The sequence below is a fragment of the Equus quagga genome, chromosome 3 (genome assembly GCF_021613505.1).
Source record: "Equus quagga isolate Etosha38 chromosome 3, UCLA_HA_Equagga_1.0, whole genome shotgun sequence".
Lineage (NCBI taxonomy): Eukaryota > Metazoa > Chordata > Mammalia > Perissodactyla > Equidae > Equus > Equus quagga.
In genome coordinates, this window is record NC_060269.1 from 114865850 (window position 1) to 114885228 (window position 19379).

A 19379-nucleotide genomic window follows, 5' to 3' on the forward strand; every position below is an offset into this window, starting at 1 on the left:
AGGCTGAGAACATCATCACTAAATACATTTTGAATAGCACAACCCTACAGAACTATTTTACAAAGAAAGGCATAAAATGTAGTTTTTGGATTAGTTTGGAAAGAAAATAATTTGCACCTTTATATCATGAGGTCTGCATTCTCAATAATTCACAATATCTACATGAAATACCACAGAATATGGCTAAACAAGACCTTAGCAGTTAATCTACTCTACACTTTCAAATTCAGATAGGCAACAGAGCACCCCAACAAAAGACTTTAAGATTCCACAACTTATGATGCCAACTGCTTATAATACCAATTCCTGTCAAGTTTTAACAACCCTCACTATTAGGAAATGCATTAAATTACATAATTAAATCTTATACTACAATTCGTATGCTGCCCTGAATAAAGACAAGAAGCAACCCATGGTCATATGCTCTACCACGCTCTACATATTTGAAAAGACTTCCACTAAGCCTCCTCTTTAGTAGTCTATGTAAAAACGAATCACAGTTCTCTTAACCTTTCTCAAAAGCCCATTTAAATCGATTTTTGGTCCTGCTTCAAGTTGTTTCAAATTCACCTTGCCCATCTACACTGTATCCATAGGATCTATAATTCCTCTATTAGACATCTTAGAAGTGTAAAGTTTAGCAATTACCTCATTAGTTCTAGAGTCCACAATCCTATTTTATACAGCCTTACAACCACATTTCTTGCTACACTAAGACACACCAATGATTCCTTTATGACTTTTCCCAATAAGTCACTGATACAATCAGTGACTCTCAGTGACTCTCTATCCCATGTCTAAATATGTATACTAACCTATGCTATCTAAACTCCACTATTTCTGTTTATCAATGTTATTTTGAATTTAGACCCACCCTTCCAAGCACTGTCACCTCTCATTCTCTTTATATTCCTTGGCTTATTTTAATACCGAACTCTACTGTAAATACAAACTTGCTATCACATTTGAATCGCACTACAAAAAAAAAAAAACTGAAAAAATGTAAAAAAAACCAAAAAACCCACTAGGCCACATGTAAACTACTACTGATCATACCATTACAACAATGAACAATTTAATCACCACTGTAAGAACAGCCATCTGACCAGTTGTCAATCTATCTAATTGCATGTTGAGAAGATATTTTGTAGAAACATTTGAGTTATGCCAGGAGGGTTAAAAAGAATCAGAAACCATGATAAAGTCAAGAAAAATGATCGTTCTCTTCTCTTGCAGTTACTTCATAATATAAAAAATTCACTGGTCTGAAAAATCATGTTTTAATAAAACTTTTATTTTTTATCCTATACTCTGTTTTCTTCAACAAATTGATATGGTGAGAATTTCTCAGAATCTCTATTTCTACAGAAATGGGTAAGACAGGTATAAGAAAACTAAATATCTTAATCAAAACCGGAATGAAGCAAAGGCAGAGCTGAAAATAGGACCTTGAAATCCCAAATGCCTAATCCATATTCTAACCACATCAACACTGTCCCTACTGTAACTATAAGCTTGAAATTTCATGTTTATTAACAATGATGGAGAAAACATGAAAAAGGTTTTACCTGGAGGTGGTACAGTTATTGGAATACCTAAAAAACAAGTGATGAAATTTAATATAGTAATTGGATTTCATAACCTGATATGTATTTATGCCATCACCAAAAAAACCTTTGAAATAAAACCTCTCGCCTCATTTTCCTGGCTTATGCACTCAAGAGAAGCATTCTGTTTTCTTGCAGAGGACCAACAATTCAAGTATAACATCCAGCTTCCTGATGAAAACCCAGTCTAACAACTTGATAACAAGGTTCCCCCCACTACTTGTAATCACAAACGAAGTTAGACACCAGTTAAAAAAGCACACTTGCGCATAGAGAAATATCAAACTCCATAAAATTAACGCTAAGTTTGAGAATCAACTTCTAGTCTTGCTATTTTAACATTTTAATAGGAAAACTGATCAATGGGCTCTTTCATACTGCAGACAGTGCAAGATAACTCAGAAGACGATAAACACTTTAATAAAGCTTTGTGGGATGTTCACATATTGATTTGGATTGTTTTACTATTGTTGACAGGAGTGGGAAAAGGTTATTGCTTCCCTTTATGTGTAGGAGAAAGGAGGTATAGCCAATATATATACACGCCCCCAGGGCACATTAAGATATATGTGGATGATTTACTTCTATAGGAGTCAGTAAATACTAATTTGAATGACTCACTCATTTGAACATATTATAAACTTTAAGAAATAAATTGTATAAATAAACATCTCAATTTACATTAGTCAAAGGTGCCCTTAAATCCTAATATAAAACTTATGTGGCATGCAAATTGTAACTACTTTCTGTTTGAAGAAAAATGATATTTCTAAGTAGGAAAATAGAAAAAAATTAAACTTTTTCACAAAAAATTTTATACCATAAATAACTTCAACACAATCAGAATGGTTTACTAAATCCTATCTTAAAAGTGAGTCAATTTTAGTCCAAAAGAGGCAAAAATAATCTAATTTATTGACTAAATGCATGGGGAAAAAAATAATGAAAACAGAATCGCTTTGAAATGTTTTCTTGTCAATAGGAACATTTAAAATTTTTCTGTGCATGTTTTATCAGTATAAGAAGTTTATATAAAAAGATCTTAAGGCAGGGCTGGTCCCGTGGCCGAGTGGTTAAGTTCGCACGTTCCGCTGCAGGCGGCCCAGTGTTTCGTTGGTTCGAATCCTGGGCGCGGACATGGCACTGCTCATCAAACCACGCTGAGGCAGCGTCCCACATGCCACAACTAGAAGGACCCACAATGAAGAATATACAACTAGGTACTGGGGGGCTTTGGGGAGAAAAAGGAAAAATAAAATCTTTAAATAAAAAATAAAAAAAAAAAAAGATCTTAAGGCAGCAGGTGGCCTTAAAATGGAGAATGAAGAACTGATTTAACCACCCATGCAATAAAAAGATATGCTAAACTTACAAAACTAGCAAGACTGAAAAAGATATGTAAAGCAGGCATCATCATGTTTAGAAAATTAGGCCTCCACAAGTCTACTAACTAAACTGATCTACACTTAATGGCAATTCTCGTCCATCCTGAGGTCACCTTTATGCTTCTTAAATTACTAAGCTAAAAGAATCCAGCAAACAATACAAGCTAGCAGTCCCAGACACCAAACGAAATGGGGAAAGTAACGAAGGCAGAGCATATTACATGTTCTTAATATCCACTACTACCTAATTTTCTTTAGGTATAGATTTTTTTAGAGCACTATTGAATTTCACTACGTGACCTAGTTTTCACATTTAAATGCATGATTATCTTCTTAGGTGTATATGATAAGGAATACACCAAATTCAGCAACCCACTCTGTAATCCTAATAATTTTACCTAAATGAATACATGAATAACATACATTACTTCAGCTAATGACTACTATAGTTTACTAAAATGTGAATTCATGCAAAATAACTAAGAAGTTACTAGTCAATACTCTCAAAATTTAGTCGTCAAAAACATTTAAGTTGTCAAATTTTCACAAAACATAAAGACAAGACATATAACCAAATTATTAAGTATGGCAGGAAGGTAGTTAAAATTATAGTCTGCTTTTAATTTTAAACTTACTATAGTAGTATCACAGGACAGACTTTTAAAAAATCAACTGGAAGGAATGAAGAATACAAAGAAAAATCATGAGATAGATCTATATATAGATGCCTTTCTAATTTAAACATCAGAAAGCTGGCATGAGAACTAGAAAGAGCCCTTCTTGTGACCACTTTTTCAATACAAATCTTTATTGGTAAATATTTGATAAATCTTTAATGGTAAATTGCTAAAATGAAAGAGAACTATAGGGGCCCACCCCGTGGCCAAGTGGTTACATTTGCATGCTCCGCTTTAGTGGCCCAGGGTTTTGCTGGTTTGGATCCTGGGCGCAGACATGGCACTGCTCATCAGGCCACGCTGAGGTGGCGTCCCACAGAGCAGAGCTATAAGGACTTACAACTGGAATATACAATTATGTACTGGGTGGCTTTGGGGAAAAGAAGAAAAAAAAGAGTGACAACAGATGTTAGCTCAGGTGCCAATCTAAAAAAAAAAAACTATAAAGGTGATAAAACACTATATAATCAATTCTTTGACAATTATCAAATGTATTTTCAAAATGCAACTAAGAAAGTTTAATATGTGATATAATGTTAGGCCAACATAATTCTCATCTAAAAATCAGTATGTAGTATTTGACTTTTGTTAACAAAAGAGAAACAGTGTAAGGAAAGAGAAAATTCATCTCAAAAATCTCAGTCCTCTCCCTCAACACTCCTACCTTCCTGGCCAACACATGTGCTGCTTAGCCAACAGACTTAAAATAAACAAGGCAAGTATTCTGTTTCTCTTCTGTATTCTTTATCGGTAAAATAAGTAGGAAAAAAATGTTTATTTTCTTTAAAAGCCTTTCATAACACTAGTAAGATTTCTAATACTAGTTAAAAGCTTTTGGGAAGGTACTATTCAAGTTCTAACAGAACTGAATAGATAGTGGTTTTGAAACATTTGTGACCATCAAAATCACCCGGAGAATTTGCTTCAACACACTGCTAGGCCCCTGCCACTACTCGAATTTCTGATTCAGTAGGTTTGGAGTGGGACCAGAGAACTTGCATTCCTAACAAGGAGATGATGATGTTGCTGACCAGAGACCATACGCTGAGAATCAGTGAGTTAGATTCTAAACTTCTCTATTAATTGCACTGCTGAGGACCTCAATATTCAACACAGATAAAATAAACTCCATCTCAAAATTTTATGAAACAAAGCATGTGACACTTGGAAGTAAGAGTACAGCTGTATAACAGCCTATACCACCTGGCATCCTCAAAGGAAAGAGAACAAACTTTAATTTTTCTAGTATGTAATGCATACTCTTAAATGTAAAGCATGTGGGTGGGGAGACCTGAAATCCTATTTGGGGACTGAAGGATTGAGGCATAGAAATAGAAAGGAAGTAATCCTGTGAAATATCATCTTAAAAGGAATTTAAGTATATTTTTTAAATTCTCACAAAATTAAGAGAGGCTCTGCACTCAACAAAAAAAACTGAATAAAAACTGTCTATGAACTCATTCTCCATGTATCCAATCATTACTCTGTAAAACTAAGGCAAAAAAGAGGTGGCAGGCAGCCTCTGATGTGGCTCCCAATGATCCCCGCCTCCTGGTATTTACACGCTGTTCTACACTTCCGATATTCATAGCCTCTCCTTGAGTGTGGGCTGGATATAATGACTTATTTCTAACAAATGAAATACAGCAAAAATGATGGGATGTCACTTCCGTGACTAGGTTACAAAAGACACCAACTTCTATTTTGCTGGTATCCTCTATGTCTTCTCGGTATTCATGCTTTGATGAAGCAAGCTGCCACGCTGGAAAGGAAGTGAATCTTTTTAACCAAGAAGTGAGTGAGTTTGAAGATGAATCCTCTCTCAGTCAAGCCTCTCAGATGACCATCTCAAAGTCTGTGAGGGACCTTGAAGCAGAGGACCCAGCTAAGCTGTCCGTACATTCCTAACCCACAAAAACTGTACTACAATAAGTGTATGTTGTTCTAAGCCACTGCACATTCTGGAATAATTTGCTGTGTAGCAATAGCTAACCAATACATATAACAACTACCTATCATTTCTCTTTAAGTGCAAATAAAAGAAAAAAGCATGGCAGAATTATGTGAACTATGCTTCCTTTTTGTCACTAGTAACTTCCAAATTTCATGAGCACTATTATGTTACAAATAGATAAGCCTGATCACTTTCCTTAAATTTCACTAATTTCTACTTCAAAGTCACCAAGCTCATAAGTAAGTCGTGCACCAAGAATCTGAGAACAGAAAGTCAAGGTTTATAAAAATCTTTAAATATCACCTTTTACCATATGCTTTTCTATGTATCACTATGTTTTAAATTATATATACATACACATGTATCATCTACAATCTACCCTTAAAAAAAAACAAAAAAGAAACACAGGATGTAGAATAATGTAAAACGATTTCTTAATAATTAAAGTAAAACAACTAATTACAAGGTGCAAAAACGAATGGAAGTAATTTTAAAGAAAAAATGTGTTAAATGATGTTATGATCACAAAACTTAAAGCAACAAAAAAGTTACCAGCATACTCCATACCTAAAAGGTAAAAAAGATAATATTATGTGTTAACTATAAAACGGATGAACTATTTTACTCATTAGGATCTCTTAATCCTCTAATTTATAATCAAAAGTTTACAGAAAACAAAAATTCTATTAGACAAAAACATCTGATAGAAATGTCAGTATTCTTACAAAGAACTCATAAATGAATTGTTCTCAATAAGTTCACATATAATCACGAAATGACTGAAAGAGTAGTAGAAACAAAAGGTAAATATTAAGCCATAATTAAATTCTACAAAATAGAGCATCTATGGTATATTAAAAATATAACTATTATAAAGGGGGCATCTATGGGGAAAAAAGATATTCAAAACTCAATATTCTAAATAAACTTTTAATTTTATTAAACCTACGTTTAAACTAATTTTAATTGTGCCAGAAAATACTATTTATTATAGATTAATTAGCATTATTCCCTATTTTGAGTTTACTGAAAACACCGATAGACTGTTGGGTTGTTTTACGAGGAAGATTAGTCCTGAGCTAACATCTGCCACCAATCGTCCTCTTTTTGCTGAGGAAGACTGGCCCTGAACTAACATCTGTGCCCATCTTCCTCTACTTTACATGTGGGATGCCTGCCACAGCATGGCTTGATAAGCGCTGTGCAGGTCCACACCTGGGATCCAAACTGGTGAACCCCAGGCCGCCAAAGCAGAGTGCGTGAACTTAACCAGTACCCCACGGGGCTGGCCCCACTTGCTGGGTTCTTTTAATACAGAAATCACAACAATGGGGCTAGCCCCGTGGGGTACTGGTTAAGTTTGTGTGCTCTGCTTTGGCAGCCCAGGTTCAAGGGTTTGGATCCCAGGCATGGCCATACACCAGTCGCTGGCCATGCTGTGGCAGTGACCCACATAGAAAATAGAGGAAGACTGGCACAGATGGTAGCTCATTGCTAATCTTCTAAAGCAAAAAAAAAAAGAGATTTGCAACAGCTATTAGCTCAGAATGAATCCTTCTCAGGAAAAAACAAAAAAGACAACAAAATAGCAAATGAGCAGTTTGCAAAAACTTCAAGAAATTCTTTTTCAAAGGTACTTCTGAAAAATATGTTTTTGGAAATGCTTACATTTTTGGCAAACAGCATCAGTTAATATGCAGCTTTGCTGTATAAGACCAAAAATCTTCATGGGACTATAAAATTAGCTTAATGTTATATTCATAAAGTAGCTTCTCAATTAAAGGGACAAAATTGTAGTTCCTGAAGGGTGGTAATGATATTCATCCAATACAGGCCAAGTTTCTCCCGAAGCAGCAGTTCTCAAAGTGTTATGTAGAGATTCCTGGGGGTCCCTAAGACCCTTCTAGGAATCTGCAAGGTCAAAACTACTTTCATAAAAACACTAAGTTATTTGCCATTTCACGCTTATTCTCTTACAAGTGTACAAGGAAGTTTTCAGAAGCTTCATGACATGTGAAATCACAATAGATTTAATGCAGAAACAAATAAAAGAATCCAGTTTTTTTCTATTAAGCCACACAGTAAAGAGATTTTGTACTAAATGTTGTTCTGTAAAAATAGTTATTTTTTGTAAAAATGTTATCTTAACGTTACTATGTAATGGGGTTTATGTATTTTCAAAATAATACATATTTTAAATATAATAAATATTTTAATTTCAAATACAAAAAAATAAATAGCGCACACATAAAGAAAAGCTCTTTGGGGTCTGCTGCAATTTTTAAGAGTATAAAGGAGTCTATGACCAAACAGTGTGACAGTCACTGTGCTGGAATCAGACTGCCACCAGAAAAATAATTCAGACAATGCAGGCCTCAGAGGAAATGCAGAAAGACTCCAGATGTGAGCTGCTTTTCTCCCTAACCTCATGTATGACCGTTAACCCAAAATCAAAATATTTAAGGAATGAATAAGATTCTTAAGTTCATACAATTCATAGTACTAGACAACTAGTAAGACACTAATGTACTTGACAGTAGTCTTTTAGGAAGGAATCTACTTCCTTCTAAAATGCAGAATGTTACACATTTTCAAATCGAGATAAACAGCCAACCCATATACCCTACTTTAAGCAGGGATGACTTCTCTGTGGTTCTACATCTCAGTAAAGCAAAGAGCCTTCTTCAACTTAGTGGAATTCTACTCCTGAGCTAGATTTCTACTGTTCCCAAGACTTAACAGAACCACAATCATATGAGCCTTAATACTGATTAATGTAACAAGAAATGCGCTAAACTGAATCTGCCTTCTCTTTCAATAAAGTCCATCATAAAATATGGAGATAAAATATAATGACACTAAATTAACATTTAAAGCCTAAATTAAAAGTCTACCATAAAACGTAATATACTTTGAACAAAGTTTTAAGTTTGTTTATAATCATTAATTAAATTACTTTTCTTTGAAAAAACAAAATAAGCCAGACACAGAAGGACAAATATTGAAGAATTCCACTTATATAAGGTACTAGAATAGGTAAATTCATAAAGAAAGAAATCATAGAGGGTACCAGGGGCTGGAGTAGGGCAGAAGGGGTTATTGTTTAATGAGTACATAGTTTTTGTTATGGATGATGAAAAAGTTTCAGGTATAGATCATAGTGATGGTTACACAACATTATGAATGTATTTAATGCCACTGAATTGCATACTTACAAATGATTAAAATGATAAATATTATATTTGACCACAATAAAAAAAACACACAAAATCCACTACTCTATAACATCAATCCTTCCACTTCTACAATTTTTCTTCCAATAAACAAGTATTTCTTAACTGGTTTATTCAGTAAACACAGACTTCTTAACACAAATCAGGCAAATAGTAAAACCTCTGTTAACCGGATTTTTTTTTTTCTTTTAATCTGATTCCTGCTCTTTACAACCTCCCTAACTTTCCTATCCACAAATATATATGCATGCACCTCAACACCAGGGAAATACTTAAAAAAACAAACAAATGAACAAACAAAAACTTTAAGACATGTTATCAGGGTAAACTTACATAATCCAATAATAGAGCTTTCTTGCTTCAACATAGTTAATAAAATAGGCTTTTAAGCAAAACTGCCTGCAGTTAGGATTCTGGTTCTGCTACTTTTTAGCTATTACTTAAACTCCTTAAGCCCCAGTTTCCTCATCTGTAAAATTGGAATATCTATTTCAGATATTGTCAAGAATCAAACTGAGTTAATACAAGAAATGTGCTCAGAACAGTGCCTTCAAGAATAGGCATTCAATAAATATTAAGTATTATTAGCTATTATTTCTATTACTCAATGAAAGCATGAAACCATATTAATATATTTCTGAAAAAATTTAATACAATAGAAGCTATTCTCTAGTTCACTAGAAAATGAAATTAACAGATCAGATTTTCTGAAAATTAAGGAGGATCTTGAATAACTGCTGTTTTCAAGCTACTGTAAGTACAGTGGCAAGGAACCACATTAAATACTTATCCATTTTAAAAAGCTACTCCAAAAGTCACGACAGTTAGGACCAGAGGTCCCTTACACGTTTGTTGTAGTCTCCAATACACAATCTCTACTCTTCATACAAATCAATTGTGGCCAGAGTACTTTGTCCTCTGTTACTAACAAGGATTCACATATGTTTGTAGACGTGTGCTCGAGGAGAGGAGGCAATACACTTCTCCTGTGAACTATTTGACAATAAAAGTCCCCTGAATGAAAGCTGTCTCCATCACCTCCCTATTGCTATAGAGTAGCTATCTATTTATGCAAGGAGCCATGTCTGTAACCCTCTAAGAGGTGACTATAAATTTTATCCTCCAAACCAGGGCATTTCTGAGAGAGAATAATAATGATCAAGCTGGGACAAAAAGTCCTATAAAAAGTAGGACTGTTCCAGGCAAACAGTTGGATGTATGGTTACCCTATTTATGAAAAAACTGGTAGCACCCCAAAATATGGGCATAATGTATCATTACTGTATTTGTCCTGCCATATACAGGACTATAGTCTTAAAAACTTATGCATTTGAAAGCTAATGTTAACAAAGGCAACATTAAAATATGTTTAAAGTAATTCTCAAAAGATTTTTTTCCTTTTCCTTTTAGTATTTCTCAAGAAAGCAAAAAGAAAACCCAAGGTTTCCCTAAGAAAAATGGAGTACTTTTTAAGGTGATACTAAGACTCCTTAGCTAGTTCTCTTTTGTTACCTGCTTATGATTCTTAAGCTGATCTAAATTACAGAAACCTACAGAACATATCATAATTATGTGGTTCTGTGGTAAACGGTAACTGAAAATGTGGCTTTAATCAAGGCCTACATTCAACTGATATACACCTATGCAGCCGTGCTGTTGTTTAAAGCCAGCGCCCATTCTGATTGATAAGTGCCTGTGTGACTGTACCAACTGTCAATCTGAAAATCCTTCTGGTGTTATGGACGCATAAATATGCTGTTAACATATTTAGGGAATGTCAAGTATACACAAGACATTGTGATTAGCACTGTGGGGAAACACAAATGGAAATACACAGCCCATGCTCTCTGCAACAGCCCACAATCTAGTCAAAATAAGAAGTAATTCGGATAGTCTCAACTTATAAATATTTGGTTTTAATATGAATTGGTATCTCCCCCCGCCCCAACAGCAAATATACGACAGTTGGCTATTGCTTAAACCAGAATTAGAATTCATCTGAATTTGTATTCCTTAAATGCTGACAGGTCGGCATGGAAATGTAATCTAAGAATAAGCATCAAAGGAAATCTAGACAGGTATTTAAAATACAGAAAACACGTAGCTGAAAACTAACATTAAATAAACAGCTTAAGCCACAGAAAAATAATCAGTGGTACTCCACAATATAATACCATAGATAATCTAAGCATTATTAAAAGATCTGTTCTCCTTATAAACAGAGGTTATATGGCAAAGACATGGAGTAACTGTATCATTTTGGAAAAAAGCATACTTCCAGATAATGACACTGCCTATCAGCAATATCCTATAGAACTTCTAAATATATTCTTATACCAGTGAGGTATTTACTTTTTCATCATTACTTCATTCCACTTCTCTCTCACTTACTTTAATAAACAGATAGTATGGTAAACAGATAGTAACTATAAAAAATGTTAGCCATCTGAGGATATACTATATTTGCTAGTAAATATGAAAATTCTTTTAAATCACCTTTAGTACCTACTAAAGTTTACGAATACAAAGCAATCTAGCATAAGGCCTATTATCACATACACTGATAATCTTTTAATCTCATTAAATCAACTATGTTCAATATTAACTATTTCTACATTTTTATCTTTTTCAGAGGACCCGATGCATCACTAAGTCCTCACTACTTTCCCTTTTCATTTAGTTAATTCTCGTCATATTAAAGACCCAAGAACCCTGGATCCAATCACAACTTCTGAATAGTTTGTGCTTCAGAACAAGAAAGTTATTGTTGGAACAAGAAACGCACTGAACTTTAAAAATAATGTTATCTGGAGTAAGCACCTCCAATCTATCCAGTCTTCTCATTCCTCTATTTTTGAGACAACAGATTCTTTAAAGCCAGTCATTTTTCATAATAAATTTCTTATTCTTTTTGAAGGTAGAGGTAGCAATGCAAGGGAATCAAGGGAGTTGTGGCTGTAGGGCCGAAGCAACAGCTGACATTTAGAGCCCAAGGACGATTACTATAGGGAAGGACTATTCATATCCCCTTTATTTGCCTCTGTACTCTCAGCACAACTGGTACCTTAAAATAAAGACAGCTCTCTTGCAAATGCAAAGTCAATGAGTAGACATGGCTCTTTAGTATAAACTGATTTTATTAATAGAAAGCAAATCTTAACATATGTCACATATGTAGCTCTGATTAGGACCAGCAGCTAATTTTTATCATTTATTACTGGCATTCTTCCTAGGAAGAAAGTAATTACTATCTCAGTCAATCTTCTTAGTTTCATTAAATATTGGTTAAAGGGATAAATATTGAAAGTTCACTGGGAATAAAATAACAAAGACTACTGGATAAAATGTATAAAGTATAAAATTTGGGGATTATTTGTGAATTTTTTTCTACTGCCACTTATCTAGTTTTTAATAAATGATCAAAAGTGGCTAAAAATCTGATAAAAATTTACATTAGTTTTCTGTCTTGTTTAAAAGAGGTAAATACCAGGTACCTGGCACCCAGAAGCAGTCTCCTAAAAGGAAATCAGTATACAAAGAAACAAGATGACAAGACTGAGATTTTCATTTCAATTTCTTCACAAACTACAATTTTTCTGACCTACTCCAATTCTAAAAGTATCTTTCAAATTTTTTGCAAAACAAGTTAACATGGTTTACAATTTAGTATGGATTTATACATATACAATTAGCAACTTTAGTTTGGGGATCACTAAGATATGTTTGGATCACAATTTCAGTATCTGTATATTCTTCTCTATTTTGGTATATTGATTCTGCTATGCTAAACAAGCAAGACATGTATTTATGTTTCAGTGTGAATCTACTAAGACATAATAAATTTCCTATCTATTACTCTTAATTCAATGCAATCAATGAAGATGTTATTTTCAAATATATATTTTAATTGTTAAATTCAAAATAAAAGAAACACTCACAGGTTATTTTCCTTTCAAAATCAAATGTCTTATTTACTATTTACCTGGTGGTGGAATCAGAGGTGGAGCAGTGCTGACAGTTGGAGGAGGTGGAAGAAACGGAGGAGGTGGAAGGTGGGTGGGAGGAGCTCCTGGAGGGAAAAATGGAGGCGGTTTGCTAAAATTGTTGTCTACTTCAGTAGCAGATCTTTCAGAAAGGACCTAAAATCAGAGTACAGTTAATTAAAAAGATGAATAATGTTCTTATCTAAGATTAAACTCAGTAAATTAATTTCACTTAATCTAAAAAACGAAGTAACAAGGTTTATTCACATATACATACTTTGGGGAGGTGGGAATAATTTTTCTATGTGTGTGATATGTGTGTATATATACAGATATGAGTATACACTCACATTTTTTAAAATGTTCATATTCAAAGGCTAGAAAAAATAACTGAATCATTACGAAAAAATTCTTAGTAAGAAATAATTAAGTGATAAAAACATTCTAAACAAGAGACAGTTATATACTTTATATATATATAATGTAATGAGTATTATCTTTGCTATCCAACCAAAGTTAAACTATTAAAATTAAGGCAATGTAATCATTAGTCATAGATACCAGCATTAAGAAATTAACACGGCAACGGAGCCAGATAGTCCTTGTACCAGGGCCTGTCACCAGGTTGCAAAGTAAGAGCCTGTAAGGCATTCATCAACAGGGTACAAATAACAGGCAGCTAGATATATAAATAACTTTTTCACGTGAGCCTTGTAACTTTAAGAAAGGGGTTTATACTTGAAAAGTAAAAGTGCTTACAAAATACTGATTTGTATGAACAGCTAAGGGACAGGCACCTAGAAATCTGGATTTTTGACAAGCTCCCTGAGGGATTCTGATGTGCAAACAGATTTGGGAAACATAGAAATAGGCAACATAATGTTGTATATTTAATTTATACTTCTCAAATCCTTGCTGGCTAAAGCATATCATTTAAACATATAATCCCTCCTTTTGTTAACTTTTCCTACATTTAAGTATAGTAATGTTCTAAGGCTTATGGTGATAAGCTACTTTTAAAGTAGGGAACAGAATTATTTTAAGAAATCATGGCATTTCAATGGTGGAGGGAAAGAAAGGACTATCTTCCATTTTAAAAATGATTTACCTTTCATGATGCTGAAAAGAACATTTTATATGATTAATTTATTAAAGGTAATAAGAAACTAAACACTTAGGATATTTTTTAAAGTACTCAGAAAAAGGAAATAATGAAAAAAAGTGTGGTCAAGCTATTGGCTGAAAGTCACAGTTACTATAGTTCTAACTTGAATTATTCAAGTTATTAATAATTCCTCTCCTTTCATTTTTTCACTTGAAAACAAAGGAAACATATTTCCCCCTGAAATGTCACATTAAATAAATTATGGTATATCTATACAGTGAACCTACCATAAGATTTTAAATCATATTTTTATGAATATGGGAAAATGCAAATGATGATTTTAAATTAAAAAAAGGATACACATAAAAATAGTAATAGTAGTGGGGCTGGCCCCGTGGCCGAGTGGTTAAGTTCGCACGCTCCGCTGCAGGCGGCCCAGTGTTTCGTTGGTTCGAATCCTGGGCACGGACATGGCACTGCTCATCAGACCACGCTGAGGCGGCGTCCCACATGCCACAACTAGAAAAACCCACAACGAAGAATACACAACTATGTACCGGGGGGCTTTGGGGAGAAAAAGGAAAAAATAAAATCTTAAAAAAAAAAAAAAAAAAAAAGTAATAGTAGTATCCCAATATTGCTTAGTGACAAGGAAGAGATGTACCAGAATGTTAAGAGTGGCTATCTTTCTATGGCAGAATTATAGGCAGTTTTATTTTCTTTTTTGAACTTTTCCCATATTTTCTTTTTTTGTCCAATGAACCTATATATTATATGTTGATAGCAAGGAAAAAGAAATCTTACTAAAAAAGATCCAAAGGTCATAAATTCTAAATGGAACAGCTTTTGCAATAAAAGGGTGATCAATTCCACATTTTTAATCTTTGTAGCACCTAAAGCACCTAACACATAGCATAGCACTATGAATATGTACTGAATAAATTAAATTAGAACATGAATATAATCCTTCAGTTAAAAAAATAATTTTTAAAATACTAAACCTGTATGTTGCTGTTTTCATTTGCCCGTCGCCTTCCTTCTACTCGGCTGATAGTTATAGTCTGACCAATAACATCAATTGCCCCAGGTAATCTCCTGCAACATAAAAATGGAATCAATTTAGTTTCATCTAATTAGATGTTTGAAAAATAATAAAAAATATTAGATGAGAAATAAAATCTTAAACCCTTTGCAATGTACTTTAAAATAAAATCGGATCACAACACACATTGAAAAAACTTCAGAGTTAGTCAGATCTTGTTACTTTGCACTGTAATAAACACTCAGTTTTACTAATAAGATGGAACCAACACACTCAACAATGACCATAATGTCAAATCTTAAGTATTTTTATAGGTTATCTTCTACAATTTACTATTTTGTAAGTGTCTCCCACTGAATTTATCTTTGTGAAATTGAATCAGATAGCAAATGCTGTTAAACAAATGAAAATAAAATTTTTTGGCCACTATAATTGTAACACCTATCACAGTTCTATTACGAAACTTTTAAAATTCCCCAAAAAGGCTTGAAAAGAAACAAGGCTCATTTTGATTCACACAGGATGTTGTCCTTAGTGATTTATTCTGAGCTATTTAGAAAGCACAAAAAGAGAACCAGTTTTCCATTTCTGATAACTTGCCTTTAGTTGGAAATCTCAAATATTTAAATGTCTGTCCCACCTCTAACTGTACTTACAATCAATCCATTAAAATTTAAGTATATGAGTAGATAGAAAATAGTCTACCACAAAATAATGCTTCAAACTTCACAGAAAAATCAAAATAATGTTAAAACCATTTAGTGTAGTTAAGGACTTCATAAAAGTTTATATACTTAACAAGACAAGAGGTCACTTGTCGGAATAGGCAATGAAAAATGGAGGCAAATTAGATGAATTTCCCTTCCTTTATATTTCAGTTCTCAACAACTCTGCCTTTATTAAAACTTTATAAAACAATCTAAATACCATAGAGCCTTCCACAGTCAACACAGTTAGGTTCCTAAAATGACTAATAACAGCAGCTTCCATCTGTTGAATGCCTACATATTATAACTAACCCTTATGATGACCCTCAACTTAAACAATTACGTATACTCATTGAAGATGATACAGCTAGGGCCCAGAGAGATGCCACGGATCTCAGTAATAATTAAATGCCAAAACTTTTAGATCTAAGTCTCTGATTCCAAAGCCCACAGACCCTTCCCTTGAGCCATGCTGCCTTCTAGCAAGATAATTGGTCTTTGAGAAATTTAAGGCTTCTAGAAATGAAGAATTGGTGCAAGTTTGTCTCAAATGAACCTTGAAAAGCCCCATAAATAATTTTATGCTCATAAAAACAAAACAAAGACTGCCCTATAAAAAGTATATAATGGCATCTGAAATGTCTTCAACTACATAGTCAATTCCTACTTACCATCTAGCCCACTTAAGATTTCAGTTCTCTTTAATTTTAATACAAAAAAAAGGTTCAAGCATTTCTGATTTGGTATCTGAGACACTGATTTCCTAGTTTCCCTCATGATCCCAAAGACCAAGAGTGATTTTACTTAACTTGTACCCTTCAATACAGCTGGGAAATTATCCCTACATTCACTCATTAGAAAAAGCCAAATACCTCTGACACAAAACAAATATTACTCCAACTTCTTCCCTAAAACTTAAAATAATTACAAAGCTATGGCCACTACAATTTCATATTAAAGTACATGCCGTCAGCCTTCTGATATATACACACATCTCAGATTCCAACATGCTAACAGATAAAGGTGTATATTCTGAGACCAGGATTTCCCTCACTATTTATCGTTACCTAGACTTCATTGTAAAAATCTTTATTTCTACTCAACTATTTCCTTTTCCACTCTTTTCTATTCCCTATCACTGGATTCTCTCCCTCCATCTTTTTAAATTTATTCCCATCAAGAACAGATTCTCACAAATTTATTTGGATTTGCAATTTGGATTGCAAATTCTCCAAACTGTTAAAGCTACCATATATTAAATCTAGATATATAATTTTTGTGCTGAGAGGAAAGATTTCTACAACCGTTAACCATGGATTTCTAAGAACGTCTGCTTTCAAAAATTCTGGGACACACTTCCTAAAGTTTATCTTAAATATGGTCAGAAAAGTCTACTTTTTTCCAGCTTTAAATGGATTATTTAATCACTAAAGATTCAAAATGGGAAATACTATGCTTCTAAAAACATACAAATGAAAAATTAGCCTTAACAAACATATATACTAGAGGGAGTCCAGAAAATTGCAATTCCTTACATTTCCATAATAGTAACACCTCCTTGCCCAGGTATCTTTACCAAATTGATTTGCCTTAATCAGAAATGTGAAGCTTACCATTCTGTTCAGAAATATTTTTATGACAGATACATAAATACGTACCAAAGTAACAAAAGAGCACATATTTATCACAGATGAATAATTAAACAATCCAATACTATTCTTACCACATTATGGAAAACAATATTGCATCGTATTATTCTGAAAGTTTGTGATGTACCACTTTTTATTTCAATGCATAAGAAGATTGAGCAGAGGGCTTCACTGTGAGGATCTACTGTACATACACCACATACAGTACTTGGATTTCCAGAGCACGGTTTTAACTGGACTTACAAATTTGTTCAGTAAGGCAGACAGCTATTGCAGCTATCGAGACTCTGCTCTCTACATTACACTCAACCACTTACTAAAAAGCTGAAAAAGACAGAAACTAACCACAGTGTATGTCTACAGTGTCATTAATCCACATTTTAGCACAGGCAGTGAATGTTCACAGGAGCTTCTACCTTTCTTCCTGGCACAGATAAATATGAAAACATCTCTGAAATTATAAGGGAAGTAAATTAAAATTAAAATGTCATATTTTGATGCTTCTGATGTTCCAGAAAGGGTATGAGGGCAGTTTACAGAGATACAACAGAAATTTTAAAAGTGACAAAATCAGCCAAGGGAAGATAGACTAAAGGTTAGTTAGTAATCTTTAGACACAAATTTATCTCTGAGCTTCTTATTTTTTAACAGCCAAAATAATGGATATTATTAATAACAAAAGTCTTTAATGTACATAAGATAAAAACAAAGCATTAGCTCTGAAGACTGCTTTTTCTGGTAATAATAATAGCTAGCATTTCTTGAGCACCTACCATGTGCTAGGAAAGCACTGTTCTAAGCACTCTATACATATTTACTCTCATAATAACCCTAGGAAGTAGCAACTATTATTATTTCCATTTTACAGATGAGAATAAAGAGAAAAAAGTTCTCATTTGACTCCATCTTCATAGGAAGTATGATAGAGTACAACAGTTCTTAAATTTTTCTGACCACAAAACAAAGTTCTTGAAGAAACACATTTGCACAGCAATCCAGTATACACACATTATATAAAAAACTGAAAGGAAAGTTTCATGAAACAATATTTACTTACACTTACCATAAAGGAGAAAGAGTAACATTGAAATCAAATCTGATTTTACTAATATTTAACCATAACACAGGAAAAAAATTAACAGAACAAAACCAAGAAATATTCGGTAGGGGAGACCACCAAATTGAAATCATACTCTACTAATTGGACTGCAATCTCATGCTTTGAAAAACACTGAAATAGGGACAAAGTTTCCAGTATTACCACAGTGAAAACAAAGGTGAATTTCATAGAGCTGTTTCTCAAAATGTTCCTCAATACCAGGTGAAGCATAACAACAATTAACTCAGTAAAAGTAGTTTAATCAGGGGAAGCCAAACAATGTGGTCTGAGCATACAGCTCTCTCAGTGGTCAGGCTTAACCTAAGGATTTAACTGTACTTTTCAGCAAGCATTCTTAACATGGGAAACAAGAGGGATCAGGAGGTCCCTGAACCTAAATATATGTTATGTATATACATGGATCATTCAAGCAAGAGTCTACAGGATGCAGCAAATTTTCAAAGGGGTTACTGCTTCAAAGAAAGTTCAGAACCATTATTCTAAAAGAATGAATGACTCACATACCCTTGCTATGAATGTTATTGCCTCACAACAGAGCTTCTTACTAAGAATTGGATAGCAGATGGTTCAAGGGTGTATTCTTTAAGAAACAGCCACCCAGAATATGGCTGTTTCATATTCCCAAGATAAAGACAGAAGCACTTGGTAGGACTGTCTAACTCGGGTCAATACATGCTCAATAGATGCTCAATAGACGGCTGTAACAATTCTGTACGGAAACTGGGGCAACATCTTTTAAGCGACTTTAGGAAAGAGGTGAGCCTTGAAAGACACGGGGAATGATTTAGCCACAGAGGATGGGAAGAGAGGACGTTTTAGATGGAGGGAAGAACATGAGCAGAGAAAGGATGTGGGGAAAATATTATGTGCAGGATTCCAATTTGGCAAATATACTATCTACCAGTCTGCCAACAGAA

General features: G+C 33.8%; 1 protein-coding gene across 16 annotated transcripts in view; it reads right to left on the minus strand.

Moving 5' to 3' along the window:
* Nucleotides 1-19379, minus strand: part of LOC124236887 (pre-mRNA 3'-end-processing factor FIP1) — a 71861-nt gene that overhangs the window by 15630 nt on the left and 36852 nt on the right. For 8 of the 16 annotated variants that reach the window (XM_046655847.1, XM_046655841.1, XM_046655843.1 and 5 more), the window contains 3 exons: nucleotides 14946-15039; nucleotides 12839-12995; nucleotides 1569-1595 (listed from right to left, as the gene is read on the minus strand). In XM_046655847.1, coding sequence (XP_046511803.1) covers nucleotides 1569-1595; nucleotides 12839-12995; nucleotides 14946-15039 — 278 coding nt within the window. The remainder of the gene's footprint in view (nucleotides 1-1568; nucleotides 1596-12838; nucleotides 12996-14945; nucleotides 15040-19379) is intronic. The other 8 variants (XM_046655849.1, XM_046655844.1, XM_046655845.1 and 5 more) reach the window with 1 other exon arrangement.